The 22750-nt window shown below is 40.2% G+C and overlaps 1 protein-coding gene across 2 annotated transcripts; it reads left to right on the top strand.

The window, feature by feature from the left end:
- Nucleotides 1-2032: 2032 nt before the first annotated feature.
- Nucleotides 2033-11938, top strand: asb7 (ankyrin repeat and SOCS box containing 7). Of its 2 annotated transcripts, none has more exons than XM_083915881.1 (5): nt 2033-2170; nt 3045-3165; nt 4334-4545; nt 5741-6346; nt 9392-11938. In XM_083915881.1, exons 2-5 carry the CDS (start codon nt 3128-3130, stop codon nt 9529-9531), a joined length of 996 nt encoding a protein of 331 aa, XP_083772007.1. In that variant the 5' UTR covers nt 2033-2170; nt 3045-3127; the 3' UTR covers nt 9532-11938. The 2 variants fall into 2 exon arrangements, with proteins under 2 accessions (XP_083772007.1, XP_083772008.1); XM_083915882.1 differs by having other exon boundaries at nt 2049-2076.
- The last annotated feature ends 10812 nt before the right edge of the window (nt 11939-22750 follow it).

Here is a 22750-nt window from a genome sequence, read left to right as displayed (position 1 = left end):
AGGGCTTCATATTTGATATTCATCCATATCAGTGAATCATGCAGAAAGTAGTCCCATACACTGGGAGGAGAGGAAGATGGAGAGAAGAACTGGGCTGAGGAGACTTTACATGAAGACCCAAATAAACAAGAAGGGGAAGAACAGTCAATGAATCCATGTGCACAACTTTTGGAATGAAATGATGAACCTCTATGAAGTTGGGATTTATGGTGGTATGAGTTAAAAAAAAAAAATCACTGTATGTCAGATACTATTAAGCTAGTACCGATTAAATTAATAATCACTGCTAATCAGTGACCAGCTCAATCCAACTATTCTAAATTAATTTTTATCTTCCTGTTAACTCTACCACCCTTTCTGGTCAATGTCCAAATGTGTAGGCAGCTTATATACAAAATAAAAAACATGTTTAGCTAGCACTAATCAACCCATGAGCAGAACAACACATTTTATTAATGTGATTGAGAAGAAATTAAGAAATAAATAAGCCTTTAATTTTTTATTTTTTTTAGATTAATTAATTACACTGAATATGAATAATTATAATACACAATCATAGTTTTTGAACAGGTTAGATAAATTTTCCAATGATATTCTCTTCATGGCACTGTCTACTTCTTCACTACATCTCAACATTTCAGAGGAGAATATTGTATTTTTATTGCTTTACCACAGGGATTTGGCAGCATTGTCACTTTACAAATGAAGACAAACCATTCAAAGAGTTTATTAAATCTGATGTTTTCTGATAAATGAAATGAAAAAAACTGCAAATCAAAAATGAAGCTGCATCAAAAGTGCCTGCTGTAGTTAAATTACCATCTGACTAGTTTATCATTACAAAAACAGTCAGCATGTTCTTCACAAAAACATCAACATCACACCACATCTCACGAAAAAAATACTACGGATCAATACCTTGGTATCACTTGACTCACAAGGATACCATCAATGCAATATTTTGAAAAAGCACAACTTACAACAAATGTTGAAGGGGCTGTACTCAATATTCAGAGATGTAATATAGCAGTAAACAAATATTTTTTTCTCTGTGGTTTGTTGCGATAGTGCCTCTGGAATCAGATGCCGAGGGCTGTCCCAAACACATCTGCTGAGTTGGGGAACTGTCAGTGAGGAACCGTGTAAAAATGGATCAGGCCTCGAGCCCCACCCACCACTGCTGCTGCCATAGTTACACTATGGAAGGCCCCAGACACAAGTAAACAGGATTGGTTCAATAGGTATGTCATGTATGAAACCCTGGATTTGTGAATCAGGAATTTACAGACTGTCACTGGTACACTGCAGTTTTAAGGCAGAGATGCTCAGTCATGGTGTTGACTGGTCATTTCACTCATGATATGTCTTGTAGCATATAAAGTAACGTAGACATGGTAACAAGATTAAAAACTTGATTTTCATTGGAGGGGAGCTTTAAATACAGCAGCATGTGTCTTGTTCTCGATATATTGCACAGCATGCTTTCTCAGTACTTAACATTTCCTGTACTATAAACAATAAGTAGATGAGATCTTACTCTAACTCCTAGAAGTAGTTAGAGCCAATCTGCTTTTTCTGTCACAGCCTCCAGGGATTTATACAGCTTATTGCGACACATGAGAAACTCTACCTACAAGTCCTTCTCTGGCTTATTAGAGACTGAACCTATGAACACTAGAACCGAGAGTTGTTTTTCCTGTCCTTTGTTGTCAGTATGCTCGGTGTGAGAGCTGCTCCTGCTACACACTGTGTTGTCATTTCTAAACTAAACCTTTTCTACAAGTTCAACTGAACCATTGAATTGAAGTCACATTCCCATCTCCTCTTCCACGTGTGCTTGTCATGTTATTGATTGCCTGTTTTTTGTTTGTTATTAGACATGAGGAAGTGGTGCTTTTATTCTGAAGGTTTGGAGACGGAAGTCGTATTGTGTTTGCTGCTGGGGTCAAACTGATGGGCTCAGAGACTTTGTTGATAAAGCGGATTGTTCAACAGCGAAGTGGTGCTCAGTGTTGCTGAGGCTGACGTTTAGGGGAGTTTGAAGAGAGCAAATACCTGTGAAGGGATGGATTTGAGGTGAGAGGGACGGAAACATGCAGTTTTGACAACTCCAGTTCTTCCTGCCTGGAAGCTGATTGGCTAACTTCAGCGTCAGCTCGGCGTCTGTCAAGTATGCGAAGTCTTTGTTTCATAGTATCAAAGCTGTTGTGTTTGTCAGGAAATATGTAAAATAAACTTTAGTATCGATGCACCCAGGGTATTGGGGTTTGCACCCACCAATGCAAGTAACGTTACAGAAAGACAACACAGGCTAATGAGCTAGCTTCAGTGAGTTTGTTACGTTAGCTCACTGGCTAGCCAGCGTTAGCTAACTCAACAGCCTGGATAAATATAAACTGAGAGGGTTTTGGCAAACAATCTCGCAGTCGTTACATTTTCGGCAATGTATGAAACCAATTGTCTCCCTCTGCTTGTGTTAGTTTGTCTTGGTTTAACGTGACTTGTACGTGGTTGTGTTTGTGGTCATAGTAGCAGGAAAAGCCATTCTTTTGTCCATTTGTTTTCATCAACCGGTTAGATTAACCATATGTAGTGTTTTGGTATGTTGCTGTAAAGTTTTCTGCTTTGTTACAAGGTTTCAGTCATTTCTTTTTTTAACCGCAGCTATTTTTATTAGCAAATTGTGCATTCGCAAGAGTCCTTCATTTTACATTCCTGTCACTTAGCTAACGTTATACAGTTAATTATTATTATTGTTGTTGTTATTATTATTAGTAGTAGTGTTAGTGGTATTAGTATTAGTAGTGTTGGTAGTAGTATTAGTATTAGTTGTAGTAGCAGTAGGAGTGTTAGTGTATCCATAACAAATCTATAGTATTCTGTGTCATTTAATTGGGAACATCAAGATTTTTATTTGATTAATTGATTTGGTTTGGTTTCTTGCCAGCTTTCTCTAAGTGTGTGTGTGTGGTGTGTGTGTGGTGTGTGTGTGTGTGTGTGTGTGTGTGTGTGTGTGTGTGTGTGTGTGTGTGTGTGTGTTGCAGGAAGAACAGTTGAAGAGAGTGCCGTCTTGCGTCTCTCAGCCTTCCTGACAGTGCAGCTGTATATTTACAGGTGCAGCTCCGATATGACTAAGAGAAGCCCATCTCTTCAGCTTGTCAAAAGGTACATTTGGATTTGATCATACTGTCCTTTTATTTGAGAATGCTCAATAATGTAAATGTGTGGTCTCTGAAACTCCTTCTCCTGAGCCAGATCCTAAATCCCCTTAATGGCACTAGAGATCACTGAATTGGATGTTGAACTTTAACCCGCTGTACACCTATTTAACTGAACTTTAAAATCATAGTGTTCATCAAGGACACACTTTTGCAGCTCAAGTAATCATTTAATAATATGTCAAGCTCTCACCTTGTATGATCTCATGAAGACAACACTTAAATACTTGTCAAACTAAGTAATTACATTTAGTTGCCTCTTTTTAATTTTGACTCCAGTGAGATGTTTACTGATTATCCAACACACTGAGAAGGTCGAATCAAATCAGCCCTGTATGAACTAGAGCAGCAGCAGAGGACTAGTATCTGCAGACATGACGTCACTTTTGTCAGTAATGTAGGCAGGTGTGGCGCCACTTAAACTGTTCACTTAACCGAGGCTAAGGGCACAGTAAGATAACTATAGTGATAATGATGTGAGCATCCACACTGATGAACGATAACGCTCTGTAAACAGTCCATGTCCCTTGTCTTCTGCAACGTTTCCTAAGTGCTAAATTAATTAGCTTATGTAAAAGAGGTAGTCAGAGAAACGGCAGATACATTTATAAAGCACTTCATTTAGTTTTTATTTGTCATTATTTGTATTAATAAGAATATGAATAATGAGAGAATACAGATGTTGTGCCCTTAGATAGACTGGCGTCCTGTCCAGGGTGTACCCTGCCTCACGGCCCTTGTCAGCTGGGATCGGCTCCAGCGTTACTGTACAGCGTTTCTACTATTCTGGCTATCTGTTTTGCACGAGCACTGTCCGCTTAGCTTTGCCCAAGACGGTTTAAAGAATTACAAACAACCCAGAGTGTTACTTTCCCCTATCCCAGAATGGTAAGCTGGTATAGCCAGACCATACCTCTATGCTGGGCCGTTTGTGTAAAAAATATGCACGAGTTTGGATGGTAGAACATTTTCATAGCCTGGCAGTCAGGTCCCTAACCCTTGGCAGCAGTCAGAAACTTACATACCCACCCAGTTCTCCCAAGACAGAATGTGCTCACCAATTTTTCTAACAGAGGTTACGTACAGATGAACATTCCCATTCCAAAATGTGACAGGATGCTGAACCATCACTGCAGAAGGAACCCTGAGCTTCATGAGGAGCTGCAGATCCAGGCTGCAGTGGCAGCAGGGGATGTCTGCACTGTCAGGAGAATGCTGGAGCAAGGATACTCACCGAAGGTCCGCGACGCCAACGGCTGGACACTGCTCCACTTCTCTGCTGCAAAAGGAAAAGAGAGATGCGTTCGAGTCTTTCTTGAGCATGGAGGTCAGAGGCTTTGTCCTTTTTTGTCTTGCTGTTAAAGTTGTCTTTATTTGGTGGTTACCAATATGTCATGATAGGTTTCAACACTAGAGGTCATTATTTTACCGGAGGAGAGCCTTTCATTCACCTCTGTGTTAGTTGAAAAGTATATCAAATGATGTCACATATGTTCTTCATCTGGCAAGGAAATACACCCATTATATTTACATACAACAGTCAGACAAATATCCCTTCCAACACTTGCATATGTCCTGCATCTGCAGAAAATGGGATCTAGAATAAATTTCCAAATCTATAGATAAAGATATGTATTTATGATACTAGGGAAAGAGACTTTACGGTCGAGTGGTAGTAGCTCAGATTGTGAAGAATGGAGGGTTGCCGGTTCAAGTCCCCATATGGCCCAAGGATGGTGTATTGACTGGAAGCTGCAGAGGTGCCAGTTCGCCTCCTGGGCGCAGCCAAGTTGCCCTTTAGAAAGGCACCGAACCCTCAACTGCCCGTTAGGTTTGTGCGTGGGTGTATAACAATAATAATAATAATAATAATAATAATACATTTTATTTATAGGAACATATCAATAACAACGTAATACTAATGAGGGTAAAAACTGATAAGATTTCATTGATACCACTGCCATTATTGATTCTGCTTATCAGTTTGATTCTTTATCAATTCCCTGATTTTATCCTGATCAATTTGCTGTTTGGAAAAAAAGGTTGGCTTACACAGGTTTCCAGCGTCTGAAACAGTTTCATTATCTGAGTGTGAACACAGTGTAGAAATAAAAATCTGCTAAGCTTAGGGATGGGAATTGAAAGTTTAGATAAATTAGTTTAAGTAAACCTTAAAGCTGAATTAACTGACTTTTGGCCACTGGGAGGCACACAGCTGCAATGTTAACTGACATATAATCACCTAATAAAGTTGTTGTAGTTAGGAAATCTAGGGCTTTTTTTCGGAAAGACTCTCCAGCTGGCATTGTTAACATTGATGAACTTTTCCTCTTAAATGAGAATTCCCCCAAAACTTCCCCCACTTAACTATGTGAAATGTCCTGGAAGATGACTGTTGTTCATGCTCTAACGTCATGTAATCTAATTAGTGTGAACTGGTGAAGAGGTTCAAAGCCTCAAAGCACGACTTCTGCTGTATTGATTTTCTTCTCATTTCTTCCCTCTCTTCACTCTCTGTGCAGCTGACCCCACAGTGAAGGACTTTATAGGCGGCTTTACAGCACTTCACTATGCTGCTATGCATGGCAGAGCACGCATCGCCCGACTCATGCTGGAATCCGAGTTTCGCAGTGACATTATAAACGCAAAGAGCAACGATGGATGGACCCCACTCCATGTGGCTGCACACTACGGTCGAGACTCTTTTGTACGCCTCCTCCTCGAGTTCAGGGCCGAGGTGGACCCGCTGAGCGACAAAGGGACCACACCACTGCAGTTGGCCATCATCCGTGAGCGCTCCAGTTGTGTACGGATCCTTCTGGACCACAGTGCCAACATTGACATTCAAAATGGCTTCCTGCTGCGATATGCTGTCATCAAAGGCAATCACTCATACTGCCGCATGTTCCTGCAGAGGGGAGCGGACACTAATCTTGGACGTCTTGAAGACGGCCAGACCCCCCTGCACCTGTCTGCCCTCAGGGATGATGTGCTGTGTGCCCAGATGCTCTACACATATGGGGCTGATACCAACACCAGGAACTATGAGGGCCAGACACCGGTAGCTGTATCTGTTAGCATGTCTGGGATCAGCCGGCCCTGTCTGGACTTCCTACAGGAGGTCACAAGTGAGTGTCACGCACACACACTACCTGTCACATAAACATGTCCTACAGTGTTACAGCTACAGTGTTTCCTGTTATCACAGCTAGTTATCATTATGATGTATTATTTTCATTGATTAGGCTATTTTTAATAATAATAGTAATATATCAAAATATATTTTACATTTTAAAAACCCAAAGAATTTACTTACCAAAGAAAACCAATGCATTCCCAAAGTTGTGACCAGCAAATGTTTCGATTCATTACATACCAAATTAATTTTCTCTCATTTTCTGCAATCATTTTTTTTATTAACTAATCAACCATTCAAATTTTGGAATTGTTTTGAACCTCAAATAAGGGAAACTCAATAGTGCTCAGATGCTCTTTGACTTATTGAGTTTGATATCATCTAAAGTTCAGTGTATTTGAGAATTTTGTGTTGCAGCAAACAACTTTGGTACATTCATTTATTTAGATCTGTCCTTGTCCACTAATGCTTTAATCTCTGATATTCTCCTTATCACCATAATACCTAAGAATGATCCTAAAGCTGTGGGTTTCTTGGCCACTGGTGCAATGCATGCATCCAAGTTTTTCAAATGGATAATCTGAAAAGAGAAAAAATATATATAATTATATTAGAATTCAATTGACTGATGGGAAAAGAATAAAGATCAATATAAATCTCGCCGTCTTGAGTATAGACTCAAGATTCATCTTAATGAGAGTCATAATTACTTTTCTCCCCAAAATATATAAAAATATCATGACTTGCAGTATGAGTACAACAAGTCCTTAACCATGAAAATAGGTCTAGAAAGGATTCCAAGCTTTGTAAAAGAGCGATCAAGGGTCGGCCGGTGGAACAGTGGTTAGAGCCTTTAGCCCCATGTAAAGAGGCTGAAGGTCCCCCAGGCAGCGGCCGTGGGTTCGACTCTTTTATTAGTGTATAATCACCTGAAACGAAGAGTCATTGTGTTTTGTAGACTGAGCCCTCAAATGTAAATATTAGTCACTGCTGGTTGGTAATTGTGGTAGTTTTATTAAGTTTATTGATCTTTGTTGCTGAATGTTTGGTTCAGTTGTCAAAGTTGACAAGCTTGATAGCTTTTTTTGCCTGTTGAGAGAGTCTGATAATGAATGTGAAGCCAGTCAAATGTATGTGCGTATATGTGGGTAACACCGGCTAAATAATGGCAAATTATAGGTATATTATTAATAATAATAATAATAATAATAATAATAAGTAATGTACAGAGATATAGTCACAAAGTTGTGCATTGTTAAAACTCATATAGCTATATTAGTGTATGGTGTGATCCCTGTCTGTCATATCAGTTAAATCATCTTTGAAAATGTCCTGGAAAAGTCCTGGACAATAATCTTGAGAAAAGAGAACCCTGTAGAGCTTTTTTGTTGTGCGTTGTAAGAAAGATAAAGTAGAAAAATGTAAGGAGTGAAAGAGGACTGCTTGCCAGCTCAAGGTTCTAATAACTACCGTTCAGTCGCAGAACAATCCAAGGGTGGAGGGAACAGGAGAGCACATTACCTGAAGCCTTATGATTTAGAGGGAACAATGGCTGCATTCCTCCACTGCCTCCTGCACTTGATATCAAAGATATCAAAGAGCTGTGCACTGATTCAGACAAGTCCTTTCAGAGACTCCAAACCTTCAGGCAGATCACATATCTGCTGGGTTATTGATTACACCTCCACCTCCTGGATTAACTCATATGCCATGAAAGGTTTGTCCCACACAGTATGACAGGCAGCCAGCTCTTTTCAACTGCTGCACACGTCACTGTTGCTCCCTGCTCATGGTAAATACTGCAACATGGACAACTGTCCTCATACTCACTGTACAACCCCATTTCCAAACACGCTGGGACACTGTGTAAAAATGTAAATGGAAACAGAATGTGATGATTTGCAAAACAGTGAAATCCCACATTTAATTGTAAATGACACAAAGACATCGTATCAAATACTAAAACTGAGAAATGTCAAGTGTGCCTTTTTTTTCTTTGAAAAACATGCCAGTAAACTTTAAAAAAAAAAGTTGTGACATGGGCAACAAAAGACTGTAACTGTTGTGAAATGCTAAAGAAAACAGCTGGTGGAACATCTCCCAATTAATGAGGTTAACTGGCAACAGGTTAGTAACATAATTATGTACAAAAAGAGCATCCTAGAGGGACTGTGATGGCAAATAGTGCTATCATTTAAGAATAATGTTTCTCAATGTAAGATTGCAAGGAATTTTCATAGTACATAATATCATTTAAAGATTCCGAATCTGAAGAAATCTCTGTACACGAGCAGCGTTTCACTTACCATTATATAAGGACTTCTCTACCAACACTGGTAATCCCCAGGAGCAGCTTTTTACATGAATAAAACATTATATTAATTGCGCATTTAAGTTACGCACATTTCCTACAGCTGCAGCTTCACATTAAAAGCTTTTAACTGGCCAAACTGACTTTTATTTTGAAGCAGACACAGGCACGTAGTGCATTACAACCCTGCAGCGTCAGTCCTGGTCAGTGAGTGCGTGTCTTCAGTGTGGAATTTTACTCCCTGAAAGAAGACAGAAAATGTGCAAAACTTTTGTCACACTTACATACTTCAGATCATCAAACATATTTTAATATCAGATAACCTGAGTAAATACAAAATTGAAGTTTTTAAATGATTATTTAATTTATTGAGGGAAAAAAATCTATCAAAACCAACATATTTCTTTCACATCACTGTCGAGGAATTTTGGCCCACACTTGGCAGAATTGTTTTAATTCAAAGCAAATTGAAATTTGCTAGCAGTGTCTGTTGAAATACATTACTTGTGAAATGCAGTGGTGGAGGAAGTAATCAGCTCTTTGTCTTTCCATTACTTTGATTTCTTATTAATAATTGGCTGACATAAATCCCAGTACCAACTTTACTGCAATAAGCCAAAATCGGCTGATAAAATGGTCCCACAGATGCATTTTTCAGGCTTTAGTAATGAGCTCCCTCTCAGGTGTTATTCCACTTTCTAATAACTGTTTCTGTTCCTCTTTCAGGACATCCTCGGACTCTACAAGACTTGTGTCGAATAAAAATCCGGCACTGCATTGGCCTTCAAAGCTTGAAATTGTTGGAGGATCTACCGATTGCAAAGGTTATGAAAGACTATTTAAAACATAAGTTTGACAACGTGTGAAGGCAACAACAATAGAAGAGGAGAGGGTGACTAAAAATTATCATTTCAAAGACTATGCAATCACTAGGCTCCTTGTCCGGAAGAACTGTCCACAGGTCTGTTGTGTCCACGCTGAAGGGTCTATTTTGGTTGTCCAGTTCAGGAGGTGTCTGATCCTCTTCTCCATTTCAGCCGTGTTACAGTCGGAACAGTGGCTGAAGAACACTGGATCCACCTCATGTGAGCAAAGATATGGTTTTTGTGGGAAAAAGAACACCTCATTTGACAGATAGCATTGTTACTACAGTTAGCATAATTACCATTTACCACTTATAGATGTCACCATAAAAATGTGCATGCTGTTATCCTCACTGGGTCTGATTGTCATCAAGTGCATATGGGAAGCTAAACTCAATCACCCACATCGCCATCGTTCAGTGACTTAGCAAATAGCACTAATTTTGTGCATATTGACGCCTATTTACAGTTGATTGATCAGAACTAGTCAATTATATAGGAAGAGCAAAGTAATATGGTCTGCAAACAGTGAGAATACAGTGGCCACAACATGTACAGTATTGCTCCCATAATAAAAAAAAGAAGCTCACTACAATAAATAACCAAAGAAAATGTCTGACTTGCCAGAAATCTATTTTATTGTCCAAAAGCCTGATGGTTGATTTAGCTCTAAAGTTATTGGTGCTGACCAGTTCAGAGATGAAATTGAGCTCAATCTGTACGCTGTCTGACTTAATGAAGTTTCTTTCTGATTATCAGGCTACAAAATGTTTTCTCAGCTGACTGCTGATGCTTTACAAAGAAAGTGATTTTAAAAATATCAACAGTGAGCTGAGAGGACATTTTGAGATTTATGACCGTAAAAAATCATAGCATATCTTTAAAAAAGTAATGCACAGGAATAGATGTTTTCTGAAATGCAAGAATAACTTGTATGGATAAATAAGTATTGTGTAATGACACAATGACACAGAAAAGGGACCTCTAACCTTTAAATAATCTGCTAGAATAATTTGTCCAAACTTTATATAGTATTTGTTTTTATCTTCCTAAATTTTCCTTGACATAGTTGATGAAAACAATTTTACCTTGCCTCCCTATAAAGCAAAAAAATATTTTGGTCTGTCACCCTAGTATAACGTTGAACACGCACCAAGCAGTGAAGTGCTCTCAGCTGCGAGCTGCCTGTCTGCAGAAAGCTGCGTTTGCCACTCGGAGCTCAGCGAGCTGCAGTTGTTTGATTCTGCAACAAAGTGCAGCCAAACTAATATTGTCTGAAGTCGATTTAGCTTTTTACCAGGTTTTTGTTATTTATCTTAAATTCATATGCACATATCTGTTTTTTGAGACGCAATGTCAATTCTCATGTCTCAAGTTGGTAATTGGACCATAAAAAATGGCCACCACTCAGAAGAAGAAGTCTTGGCCCGGATATCCACTGGCTGCACCAGAATCCCTGATATATTAACCATTGCCCCCAGAGGCTTCTCTGCTGTCAGACAGGAAGCCGATTCTGAGATTGTTGTGGCAGTTAATGACAGAAACGAAAGGACCTACCTCTGGAATTCAGCAAGGTTTAATGATTATGATTATTATTATTATTATTATTATCATCATCATCCTCACTTTGCTGCTGCTTGGTGTGTTTTCAGTGCATGATCAAAACATTTAGCCAGCCCCCAGCCCCTACCAGTAAACTGTCAAAATGGCCAGTCTTTAAAAGTCCGGTGCTCAGAAAGGAGAGAAAACGATAACAGAGGTGCCGGGGACTTTGAAACGGCGAGACGGAGCTCTTTTGCCGTGTGCAACTGGATCATTGTGTGTGTGACCTGTGCACAGTCAGGACTGCTACAGTCAATGTAAATATGTTACATGTACAACAGATATTTTTGTAGAATTTATTTAAGCAATCTCTGGTATTCTTAATGTATTTAAAGTTTGGAAAGTATTGTGATCTGTTTGGTGTGATTTTCACTTTTTGTGTGTCTGAGTTTAAGTACTCTGTTGTACAAGGTTTGATTTGATTTCTATGCCAGAAATGTTGGGTGCTTTCTTAAAATGCATCATCTCTTACAGGTAACTCTGTTGTGGAGATTATACTGTGAATTTTTCATTTTGACCATTCAAAATAAAATTTAGGATTTGGGATCTAAATAATGCCCATTCCACAGGAATTATTATTTTCTTTGTCTCTGCATGTGTTTTAAAATGAGTAGTGACATTATGTGGAACCTAAAGTTGGTTTTCCTAAAATGTTGTTTTCACAAATCCATTCTCTCAATGCCTACCTGCAGAACATGTTAATGTTCTATTTAAATGAGCATGTTTAGACAAACGGTTTTGGATTAGGACATTTTGTGGAAAGTACACATCCTGAAATGCAAACTGTGTGATCTGTGCAGGTAAACTGATGTATACTGGAATTAATTTAATTAACACTAAAAAAGGTAGTAAGTGGGTTACTAGGAACATGGAAAGTGAGTGTGGAGGTTGTTTTTTAGAAGAAACATCCTGTGTCCTATTCCACGGTATTACAGGGCATTTGTGTTCCTAAAGGCTCCTTTACACTGTCCCAAAGACCATGAAAGTTGACAAAACGCATTTTGTGTATCCTTGAGGTCTAACAAACGCGTCATACATTTCCTTCAGAAATTTTTTTTGCTGATTGTTCTTCAGAGTTTGAGGTGTGTGTGTGTGTGTGTGTGTGTGTGTGTGTGTGTGTGTGTGTGTGTGTGTGTGTGTGTGTGTGTGTGTGTGTGTGTGTGTGTGTGTGTGTGTGTGTGTGTGTGTGTGTGTGTGTGTGTGTGTGTGTGTGTGTGTGTGTGTGTGTGTGTGTGTGTGTGTGTGTGTGTGTGTGTGTGTGTGTGTGTGTGTGTGTGTGTGTGTGTGTGTGTGTGTGTGTGTGTGTGTGTGTGTGTGTGTGTGTGTGTGTGTGTGTGTGTGTGTGTGTGTGTGTGTGTGTGTGTGTGTGTGTGTGTGTGTGTGTGTGTGTGTGTGTGTGTGTGTGTGTGTGTGTGTGTGTGTGTGTGTGTGTGTGTGGCATGAAATTACAGAATACACAGTCCAACAAAACATTGACAGTGCCCATAAACATGCATAAATACCACATTAGCAAGTATACAGTATATCTATGGTAGACCAAGAAATAAAGCAGCAGTGCTTTAGTTCCTTTTTAAAAACATGCTGTGAGTAGATGACATGTCTCTGCTTGCATATATTTTCTAAATCTAGATTCACCAAAGCTGTATCACACAATCTGACTTGTCTCAAAATTGATACTGCAACCAAGATTTTGTTGCACACAGTGTGAAATACGACCGACCTGTAAAATTGCTGTTATCACCCAGTTTATACGGGCCTTGATATGTGTTTAATGGTGCTCTTGTTATGTCTGCAGATGTATTTGTGACCACATATTCACCAGTTGATTGGGTCCACTTGGTTGTCAGCACTTTAAATGTGATATTAAGTTGTCGGTACACGTTTGGAAGGTTACACATGTGCTTTTAATTTTCGTTTTGTATGTCAGCCATTAAAGACCTCCACGCTAAACTTTTATTCTGATTATGATCATCTGAAGTCATTTGGTCTTTGTGAGCGTCTCTTGGTGCACAGGAACAGCCCTGCAGCCCGAGGTCTTTCCAATTACACACTTTTGCAGGCTGAATCCTCTACAAGAGTTGTTCTCAAATATTTTAAACTGCGTACCGTACCTTAGGCTCTCCAAGTACCACCGTCATGAGCAACGTTAAAATACAGCAGCATAGGCCTTCTCTTTTTAACTACGGACATTTCATGCAGTAAGCAGGTTTATCACTAATAACATTATTTATTGTTGACTCTCAGTCACAGCCACACTGTACTTCCTCCATCCTTCTCCAGTGTTTCAGTGGTTTTGAACCATTCGTTTGACCTCTGCCTACTATAATGATGGAAGTATGCCTGCGCTACGTTCATGAACGTGACTTTGTTACAGGCTAATAACGAAACAAAAGTTCAAAGTTTGTATTTTGTACAAAGTTTGTAGTATTTCTATCGATTTATGTGTTTTAAAAAAAAAATCCATTTAAAAAAATATTTCAGAGATTCCTCTGTGTACCACTAGAGGGAGCCCTTGTCCCACCAGTAATGCATTTTCCATAGTTTGAGAACCAGAGGCGCTGAAATGGAACTATAACAAAACCACCGTGTCTTTATAAATAGGCCTTTATTTTCACTGATTTAATGTGAGTTTTGTAATTTTGCATATGGCCAGGGTTTTTGATTGTTGGTCCTGAAGTAGTTTTATTGATGTCTTTAATTGATTTAACTGCTTATGATACATTCTGGATACAGCCTCTCCCTGTTGTCCCACGAATCATTAATGCAGTATTCACAGATGGGAGTGAAAATACACTTAAGGTTGTTCATCATGCCTGAATATTCTCCGTCACTTTGTTTGAGACAATGCCATTTTGCAGCAGCAACTGCGTGTGAATGATTTTGTCACGATTGCCTTCTCCAATGGGTTCTTCAGCAGACTTTGGTTGTCACAGTCAGGGAAACACTTCATACATGTCTTATGTGGCTATCAAATGGCTGTAAGTCTTCCGCATCATTAACTACTGAATGTACAGAATATGCAGATTTTCAAACGTAAAAAGCAAAATGTGTGAATAAATTACAGTTAACATTTCTAAGTTGTCTGCTGTTTTGTTTCTTTTCTGTGTGCTGAGTGTACTTATTGGAGGTCATAATCTGGGTCTTATGAAAGAGATCATTCAATACAATAGAGCATTCCTATTACTACTGACACACTAGTAACACTACTTACCAAGTTAATATCTGAGATATGGGAACACAGTGAGGGAAAGGAGTCAGACAAAGAAACACAAGCAGTCAGATTGTCAAAAAAAACTTATTTGGACCACGGGGCAACAAACATTATTGGGCTACACAAATTAATTAGTAGTTGTCGTTAATTTGATGTGAGAACCGAAGGACATATCCTGATTATAAATAACACCCAGATTCCTTACTGTGGTGGTGGAGGACAACACAACATCATCCAGAGTAACAATGTCTTTAGCTATTGAGTTTCGGAGGCCTACGGGGCCAAGTACAATGACTTCAGTTTTATCTGAGTTTAACATCAGAAAATTGCAGGTCATCCAGCTTTTTATTTCCTTAATGCACATTTGAAGTTTAGCTAACTGATCGGTTTCTTCTGGTTTGATCGACAAATACAATTGTGTATCATCAGCATAACAATGAAAATTTATGGAGTGCTACCTTATAATACTTCCAAAGCATATATAAGGTGAATAGAATCGGTTCAAGGACAGAACCCTGTGGGACTCCGTGACTAACTTTAGTGTGCATGGAGGATTTGTTGTTAGCATTTACAAACTGAGATCTATCTGATGAATACGAATTAAACCAGCTTAATGCGGTTCCTTTAATGCCAATTAGATGCTCCAGTCTCTGTAGCAGGATGTGATGGTCAATAGTGTCCAAGGCAGCACTAAGATCTAGTAAAACAAGTACAGAGACAAGTCCTTTGTCTGAAGCTATTAGAAGGTCATTAGTCATTTTCACCAGTGCTGTCTCAGTGCTATGATTCGCTCTAAATCCTCAAATAACTAATATAATGTTAAAAGTCGCACAGCTGATTGGCGACTAATTTCTCGAGGATCTTAGAGAGAAAAGGAAGGTTAGATATAGGTCTATAGTTGGCTAGTACCTCAGGATCAAGACTGGGCTTTTTAAGAAGAGGTTTAATTACAGCTACTCTAAAAGACTGTGGTACATATGCTGCTGATAAAGACATATTAATCCTATCTAGTACAGGTGTGCGAACTAAAGGTAACACTTCTTTAAGCAACCTAGTTGGAATAGAATCTAGGAGACAAGTAGAAGGCTTTGATGCGTAAATAGTAGAGGTTAATTTGTTAAGGTAAACTGTAGAAAAGCAGTCCAAGAATGTATCAGGTCCAACAGTTGTTTCTAAGGTTCCTGGGTCTGAAGAATAATCTGTGCCAAGCGAGTTGATTTTGTCTCTAATAGTTATAATTTTGTCATTGAAGAAGGTCATGAAATCGTTACTACTGAGGGTTATAGGAACATATGGCTCAATAGAGCTGTGACTCTCTGTCAGCCTGGCTACAGTGCTGAAAAGAAATCTAGGATTGTTCTTATTCTCCTCTATTAAAGATGAGTAATAGGCTGCTCTGGCATTACGGAGGGTCTTCCTATATGTTTTTAGACTTTCATGCCAAACTAAGCGAGATTCCTCCAATTTAGTGGAACGCCACTTACTTTCCAATTTTCTCGATACTTGTTTTAATTCACGGGTTTGTGAGTTATACCACAGAGCTAACTTCCTCTGTTTTATTATATTCTTTTTTAACGGAGCAACAGAGTTGAGTGTTGTTCGTAGTGAGCCTGTAACACTGTCAACAAGGCAATTTCAGAGAAACTAACATTAGTACAGGAATCTTGAATATTAGGATAAATTAACTGCATTAAATTAAATGCAGCTGGAATCGCTTCCTTAAATTTAGTTATAGCACTATCAGATAAACATCTAGGTTAGAAACTTTAATAGGATTCAGTGGAAAGACTATTTAGTCATTGATTTCCACAACATAAGCCAAAACAAGGTCAAGGGTGTGATTAAAACAGTGAGTAGGTTTATGTACACTCTGGCTAAAACCAATCGAATCTAATAGAGAGATTAACACAATATTAAGGCTATTTTTTATCAACATCCACGTCAATATTAAAATATCCTTACAGTGATTACTTTATCAGATTTAAGGACTAAATTTGACAGAAACTCTGAGAATTCAGATAGAAATTCAGAGTGCGGACCAGGAGCACGGTACACTATAACAAGTATAATTGGCTGCACAGTTTTCCAGGTTGAATGTGAAAGACAAAGAACAAGCCTTTCAAATTAATTATAGTTTAGTTTAGGTTTAGGGTTGATTAATGGGCCTGAGTCATAAATAGGTGCAACGCCTCCTCCTCGACCACTGCCTCGAGGAATACGAGTATTAATATGACTGGGAGGAGTGGATTCATTTAGGCTAACATATTCTTCATGACACAGCCAGGTTTCAGTCAGACAGAGTAAATCAATATGGTTATCTGATATCAGATCATTTATTAATAGACCTTTAGATGGCAGAGATCTGATGTTTAAAAATTCTACATTTTATTTTCTGATTTTGTTGCATTATCGCAGATTTTTGTGTGTTGATTTGTATCAAGTTTTTCTGTATAGCTCCTCTTCTGTTTATTTTTGATCTGGTTAATTTAAATGATCGTGAGGCAGCCAGTGTTTGTATGCTATACTGAGCTGGAAAGTGCTCCTCAGGGAGCGCAGAGAGGTGTATTTTTATATCCTTCTCCTAACTTGTGCCTATCCACAACTTTATCCTTGAGCTCTTTTGAAAGCATCTTTCCAAAAATGGTGAATTCTTTGTGTTACCATGCACCACTAGGAGTGGAATCCTCAAGGGACAGCTGATTTTATTCTGAAGTCAAATCAAAAACACCACAGTTGATGTCAGGTGGAGGCCAATTAACTTGGTGTGTGATCTGGAAGGTGATTGGTTATACCTGAGAATGTTTAAAATGGTTATTCTAAAGGGACTCATTACTTTTCCAACACTGCTTTTCTAGTTTTTCATTTTTTTTATTAATATTCAGAAATTTAGAAAAAAACAATTCACTTGAATGTTGTAAGGCAAAATGTGTTTTTTAAGTATTATCATTTCAGGCTGTAAAACCAAAATTGTGACTATTTCAAAGGGGTATGATGACTTACTATAGACACTGTCACACATTGAAGCAAAGAAAAGTTGCACAGGTTTTGCACAGCAGATGGCTTTACACTGAGAAAGAAGTGCCCCTGACCAGGGTTCCTTTCTGAATGCAGTTGCTGCTGTCACTGAACCTTTAGGCTACGTTTACACATTGCCTGCTATTTTCATAAACAGACACTTAACAAAAAATAACATTGTCAGTTTTCAGAAAAAAAGATTGCTCACACTAACCTGTGTATATATGCCGTCAAGAGTATGCCAAACCTGTACGTGTCAGTGTATAGAGAAGCTCAAGCCCATGTTAGCCAATGATTTATGATCACTACAGCCAAATGAAAATGGAAACATAGATCGCACCTACAGTATGACACAGGTGCAAGTTCTGGCGCATACAGTGATGTTGGATGCCGATAAGTGTTTACGTGCAAATGTCCAACCGGAGTTTTTCAAAATCTCTACTCTGGCCGGAGTTTTTAGAAAGAATCGTTTTTCAAAGGCGAATTCTCAGTTTGCGTGTAAACTAAGGGTACAAACGCACTTGTAAAAGGGGCCTTAGTAAGTAACGGCAGTGCAAATGACTCGCAGGCTGTCTGTAGTTGTAGCACCAAAAATGAGCACTCTTCCCCCCCTGCTGCTAAGCGTGCACCGGTCTGCTGGACGAGGACCAACACACCCTCGTAATAGGTTAAATAGTGTTCTCCTGTTCTCTCATACTAATATTACAATGGGAAACGTTTGTTTACTAGAAGATAAAGGAATACATTTCAGTTTTTACTTATTAGTTAGTTTATGTTGATTTCACACACTGTACTTCAATGTACAATGTACTTTATTGGCACTAAGCAAATGCTGTCTTGTCTGTTATGCACTTGCTGTCGATATTCCCACCGTATTGCCTCTCTATCCCAGTATAACCAATCCACTCAACCTCTCTCTCCCAGTATGACCATTCCACTCAGTCTCTCTCGCAGTCTAACCAGTCTAACCAGTCTAACCAGTATTGGGACTGATAGAGTGATTGGATTGGTCATACCGTGACAGAGAGATTAAGTGGACTGGTCATAGTGGTACGGAGAGACTGAGTGGACTTGGGTGCTCTACAACATCTACATACATGACTGCATAGCCTTCAGCAGTTCAACTTCCATATTCAAGTTCTCCAATGACACCCTGGTGCTCAACGACAACAACAAGCAGGTCTCCCTGAACCATGTGGAAGACCTGGCGTTGTTGGTGTCAGACCAACAACCGGGCCCTAAATGTCACTAACACTAAGGAAATAGTAGTGGATTTCAGGAGGAAGCAGGGTAGTGGGCTCACCCCACTCATCATAATTGGAGAAGGTCCCCAGTTTTAAGTACTTGGGTGCACCTCACTCAGGACCTCTCATGGTCTCTGCACACAGAACACTTGGTCTCTAAATCAAGGCAGCGGCTCTACTTCCTCCGGCAGCTGAGGAAGTTCAAGGTCTCCCCTTCCATCCTGAGGACCTTCTACTCCGCAGCAGTCGAAAGCATTCTCACAGGTTGTATCTCAGCCTGGTATGGAAGCTGCACAGGGCCGGGTGGCAGTGCAGAGGGTGGTGCGCTCTGCAGAGCGAACCATCAATTCATCCCTCCCCACACATACAGCAAGAGGGTGAGGGCAAGTGCCAGGAAAATCAGGCAAGACGCTTTCTAATGAATGCTGGCCTCTTCACCCTGCTGCAGTCGGGCAGACGCCTATGCTGCCTTAAGGGACTGAGAGACTGGGGAGGAACAAGGCCTTTCCCGGAACAAGGTCTATTTTCACTTTCCTCCCACTCTTCATCCCCCTCTTGTCCCTAGTTCAACAAATCACCTCATTACACATCAACCTCCCTCAGAAGGTAACACAGCCTTCCTTATTATCCCAAAATTGCTACTACAGGAGAAAGCTAATTAGAACTGCAATGAGGGCAATTAGGTTTCCCTTAAAGAGAAGAGAAAAGAAAGGATCGAGAGCTCTTAATGTGGAAGAAGATGAGAATAGAAGAGGAAACAAAGGTTTCTATTTTTGAACTAGTCACATGTAAAGCACTGGGGCTCAAATTAACTGGTGAGTAAGCCTGGTCTGATTTGAGCATCTGCTCCTTGAAATTGTTTGGTTTCCTTCCAAATAAGACTGTTATTCAGTGCTTTAACAGTATGTGGATGAACAAAGGCAAAGTTTAAATTGGCTCTACTTGAACAGAAATGTTAAGCAACTTTTTGTATTGTGTTGAAACTTTTTTCATGCATATGAGCTATACAGCCTGCTTAGGTTCCCCTTTCAGAATGCTTGTGTAGTCTAATAACCAGTGAGTACAATAGAAATTATTATGTGCCTTCTAAACAGAAAGAATCTGTGATGTAGATTTCATTTGGGACAGGATAGGCAACAGAGCAAAATAAGGGAACCTCATGATAATTTGCTATTTCCATTTCATGAGAATTATTCTACTATTAGTATAAGTATTACAATAATATAAGTATTTACTTTTTAGCACTATAGTAATGAAGGTTTTGCACCATGCGTATAGCATAGTAGAGTAGTAGAGTACATGTGGCACCAAGGTTCTAGGAAAGCATTGCCCTGTGTACTGTGTATCATATCATATCATTCTCATGAACAGGTTCATACGATATTGTATGAAATATTTTGCACAATAAAATATGATTTGAGAAACACTGCTTTACAACATGCAAGGCGTGAGTCATATGACAAAGACAGGCAAGGTCCTCTGTAAGCTAGACTACTCCCTGATTATTATATTAAAAAGGGTATTAATATCATATTGTTGGGCCTAGGCAGAAGAGGACTCAAATAGAGTCAGGGTAAGACAAATGCAGACTTTATTTCCTCGACAAGGCTATTGTAGTGGCTAGAGGCGATATACTCTGGCCACAAGACAAGGGGAAGATGAGGACTATACAGTATACACATGAGGGAGGAAGACACAGGTGGACACAATCAGGTAATCAGGGAACACAGAACCAAGGTTCTTTCCTTGGCTGGCTTTACTTGACTCACATGGAAGGTGGGGGGAACAAGGAGGGACCGGGGTAAACGCGGTCGAACCACTCTGGTCTGATGAGCCTGGTGACTGGGAATGGACCCACGAACCGTGGTGCCAGTTTCTTAGAGGGCACCCTGGTGGGTAGATCCTTGGCTGAGAGCCAGACCTCCTGGCCAGGCTGGTAGGTGGAAGCAGACCCGAATGAGTCGGCAGAACTCCTTCCAAAACCGGAATACGGATGTCCTTGGGAAACCCATGAACTCGGAAAACAATAGTAATCATGATCTCCACCGTCTCCTTGGCGGATGGTAGTTTTGGCTCAGCGATGAATGACCATGGTCTGGAAGGGATGGGGTGCGGCTGGAGAAGACCCATGCAGGACCTGGGGTCCGTTACACAAAGCAGGTTTAGTGAAAACAATGAGTCTGTTTACCTTGAAATGAGGGAAACTCTGAGTTTTCCGTTTCACAAAGGGAGGTAACTCAAACCAGAGAAAGAGGGGTAACTCTAGCTTGTTTCACAGAGAGAGGTAACTTAAACTCTCGGTCAGTTACCATGGTAACATGCTTTCTCAACCTAACCTGGTCGGGACCAGAGTTTCAAACCTCGAGTTTCTATCTGTCTCCGCCCTCTTTCAGCCACACACGGTATTTGATTTCCTCATTCATTCAGTCAGCAGGCGAGTTTTGGCGTAGTATAGTTCTGTCGTCTGTTTTTCAGAAAGTCATTGCAAAAATCAGTCATTATAAGTTATATTAGGTGGTGACTATATTCGTCGGGAGATGATTTTCAAACTATTGATTATAGATGTTCTTGCATTTCCAGGCAAATATCTTTTTGAGCGGTACAGTTTCAGGTCACAGTCCATCATTTACATACACAATCTCATCCGTCCTTACATTTCCAACATTAGCAACCAAAGTCATGGTCTCATATCCAAGCAGATATTGTGTGTTGCGCTGCGTTTTTTTTGCAAAAGGGAGTTTTTTATATAACGTATAAACAGCCACTTACGGTAATATTTACTTTACAATGTAAAACATGCTCAAAATGAGCCGTCACCATGAGATTGTACTGAGGTTTTACCTAACATTTTTTTTATGTTTCATCTTAAGCTGCTGCCAAGTGCGCCTCTGCCCCGCAGGACTGCACCTAAATTAAATTAATTAATAGGCTACCACTCAAGCAGTTCCCCCTGTGATATTATCGTGATTGCAAAGGACTACATTTAAACTTACGCATTGACCCTAGCAGCAATGTTCTCCCACGCGTCTCCCTTTCTTTTGCTGCTGTAGCGGTGTTACACTTTTGGCAAAAAACCTGCTCAAACTCTCTGTATGAGCGCATTAATATTTCCAATTCCAGTGGTAGTGTAGCCCTCCGCTTCCCCGTGGCCATGGTGACTCGTCGAATCAGGGCTCCATTGATGCTGTCTTTTTATACTTGTGGTGCACACGCTTAACTCCAGGTCAAACTACTCTGGGTTGATAAAACTAACGCAAATCTGTTCTGGAACCGAAAACTCAGAGTTTTCTGTTTCAGAGTAGATCAACTCAGAGTTCAGGGTTAGACTCAGAGTTTGTTGAACCTGCTTCGTGAAACCGACCTCTGGACAACGTCTTATCCCGGGTATAGACCGAACACGCCTCTACGTACTCCTGGACCTCCGACTCCATGGAAGGCCATCAGAACCGTCGAGAGATCACAAACATTGTTATTTTTACTCCTGGATCACATGAAAGCAGTGAAGTGTGAGCCCATTGAATAACCTGGGGACGCAGCTCAGTGGGGTCAAACAACCGATTATCTGGGCATCCCCTAGGTGGTGGAGCCACACCGCTTGCTTTACCTCTGTTGGTATTGGCCGAGTTACCACTCCTTCCACACAGTGGAAGAATGGGCTCGCCTCAGACTCGGGGTCGAATAGTCATGACAGGACATCGGGCTTGACGTTGCGGGGCGTCAGCCTGTAGGAGACAGAAAAGGAAAGACGGTTAAAGAACAGCGCCCACCTGGCCTGGCTCGAGTTGAGTCTCTTAGCCTTATTAATATATTCTAAGTTCTTATGGTCAGTCCAAACAATGAATGGATGTTCGGCCCCCTCAAGCCAACGCCTCCACTCCTCGAAGGCAAGCAACTCCTGATTGTCGACATCATAGTTTCTTTCTGCTTTGGACAGTTGCCACGACAGAAAGGCACAGGGATGCATCATGCCGTCCTGTCCTGAGCGTCAAAACAGGGCTGCCCCTACTCCTTCATTGGAGGCGTCCACCTCCACCACAAACTGGCAATGTGGGTCAGGCATTGTGAGGATGGGAGCCAAGGTGGAGTGGTGCTTGAGCCTCTGGAGACCAGTGGAACCTCACCTGGGAGGAGGTAAGAGCGTGAAGAGGAG

This window comes from Echiichthys vipera (assembly GCF_963691815.1).
Source record: "Echiichthys vipera genome assembly, chromosome: 1".
Lineage (NCBI taxonomy): Eukaryota > Metazoa > Chordata > Actinopteri > Perciformes > Trachinidae > Echiichthys > Echiichthys vipera.
The sequence above is the reverse complement of the archived record's forward strand: the minus strand, read 5'-3'. Positions and strand labels throughout refer to the sequence as shown.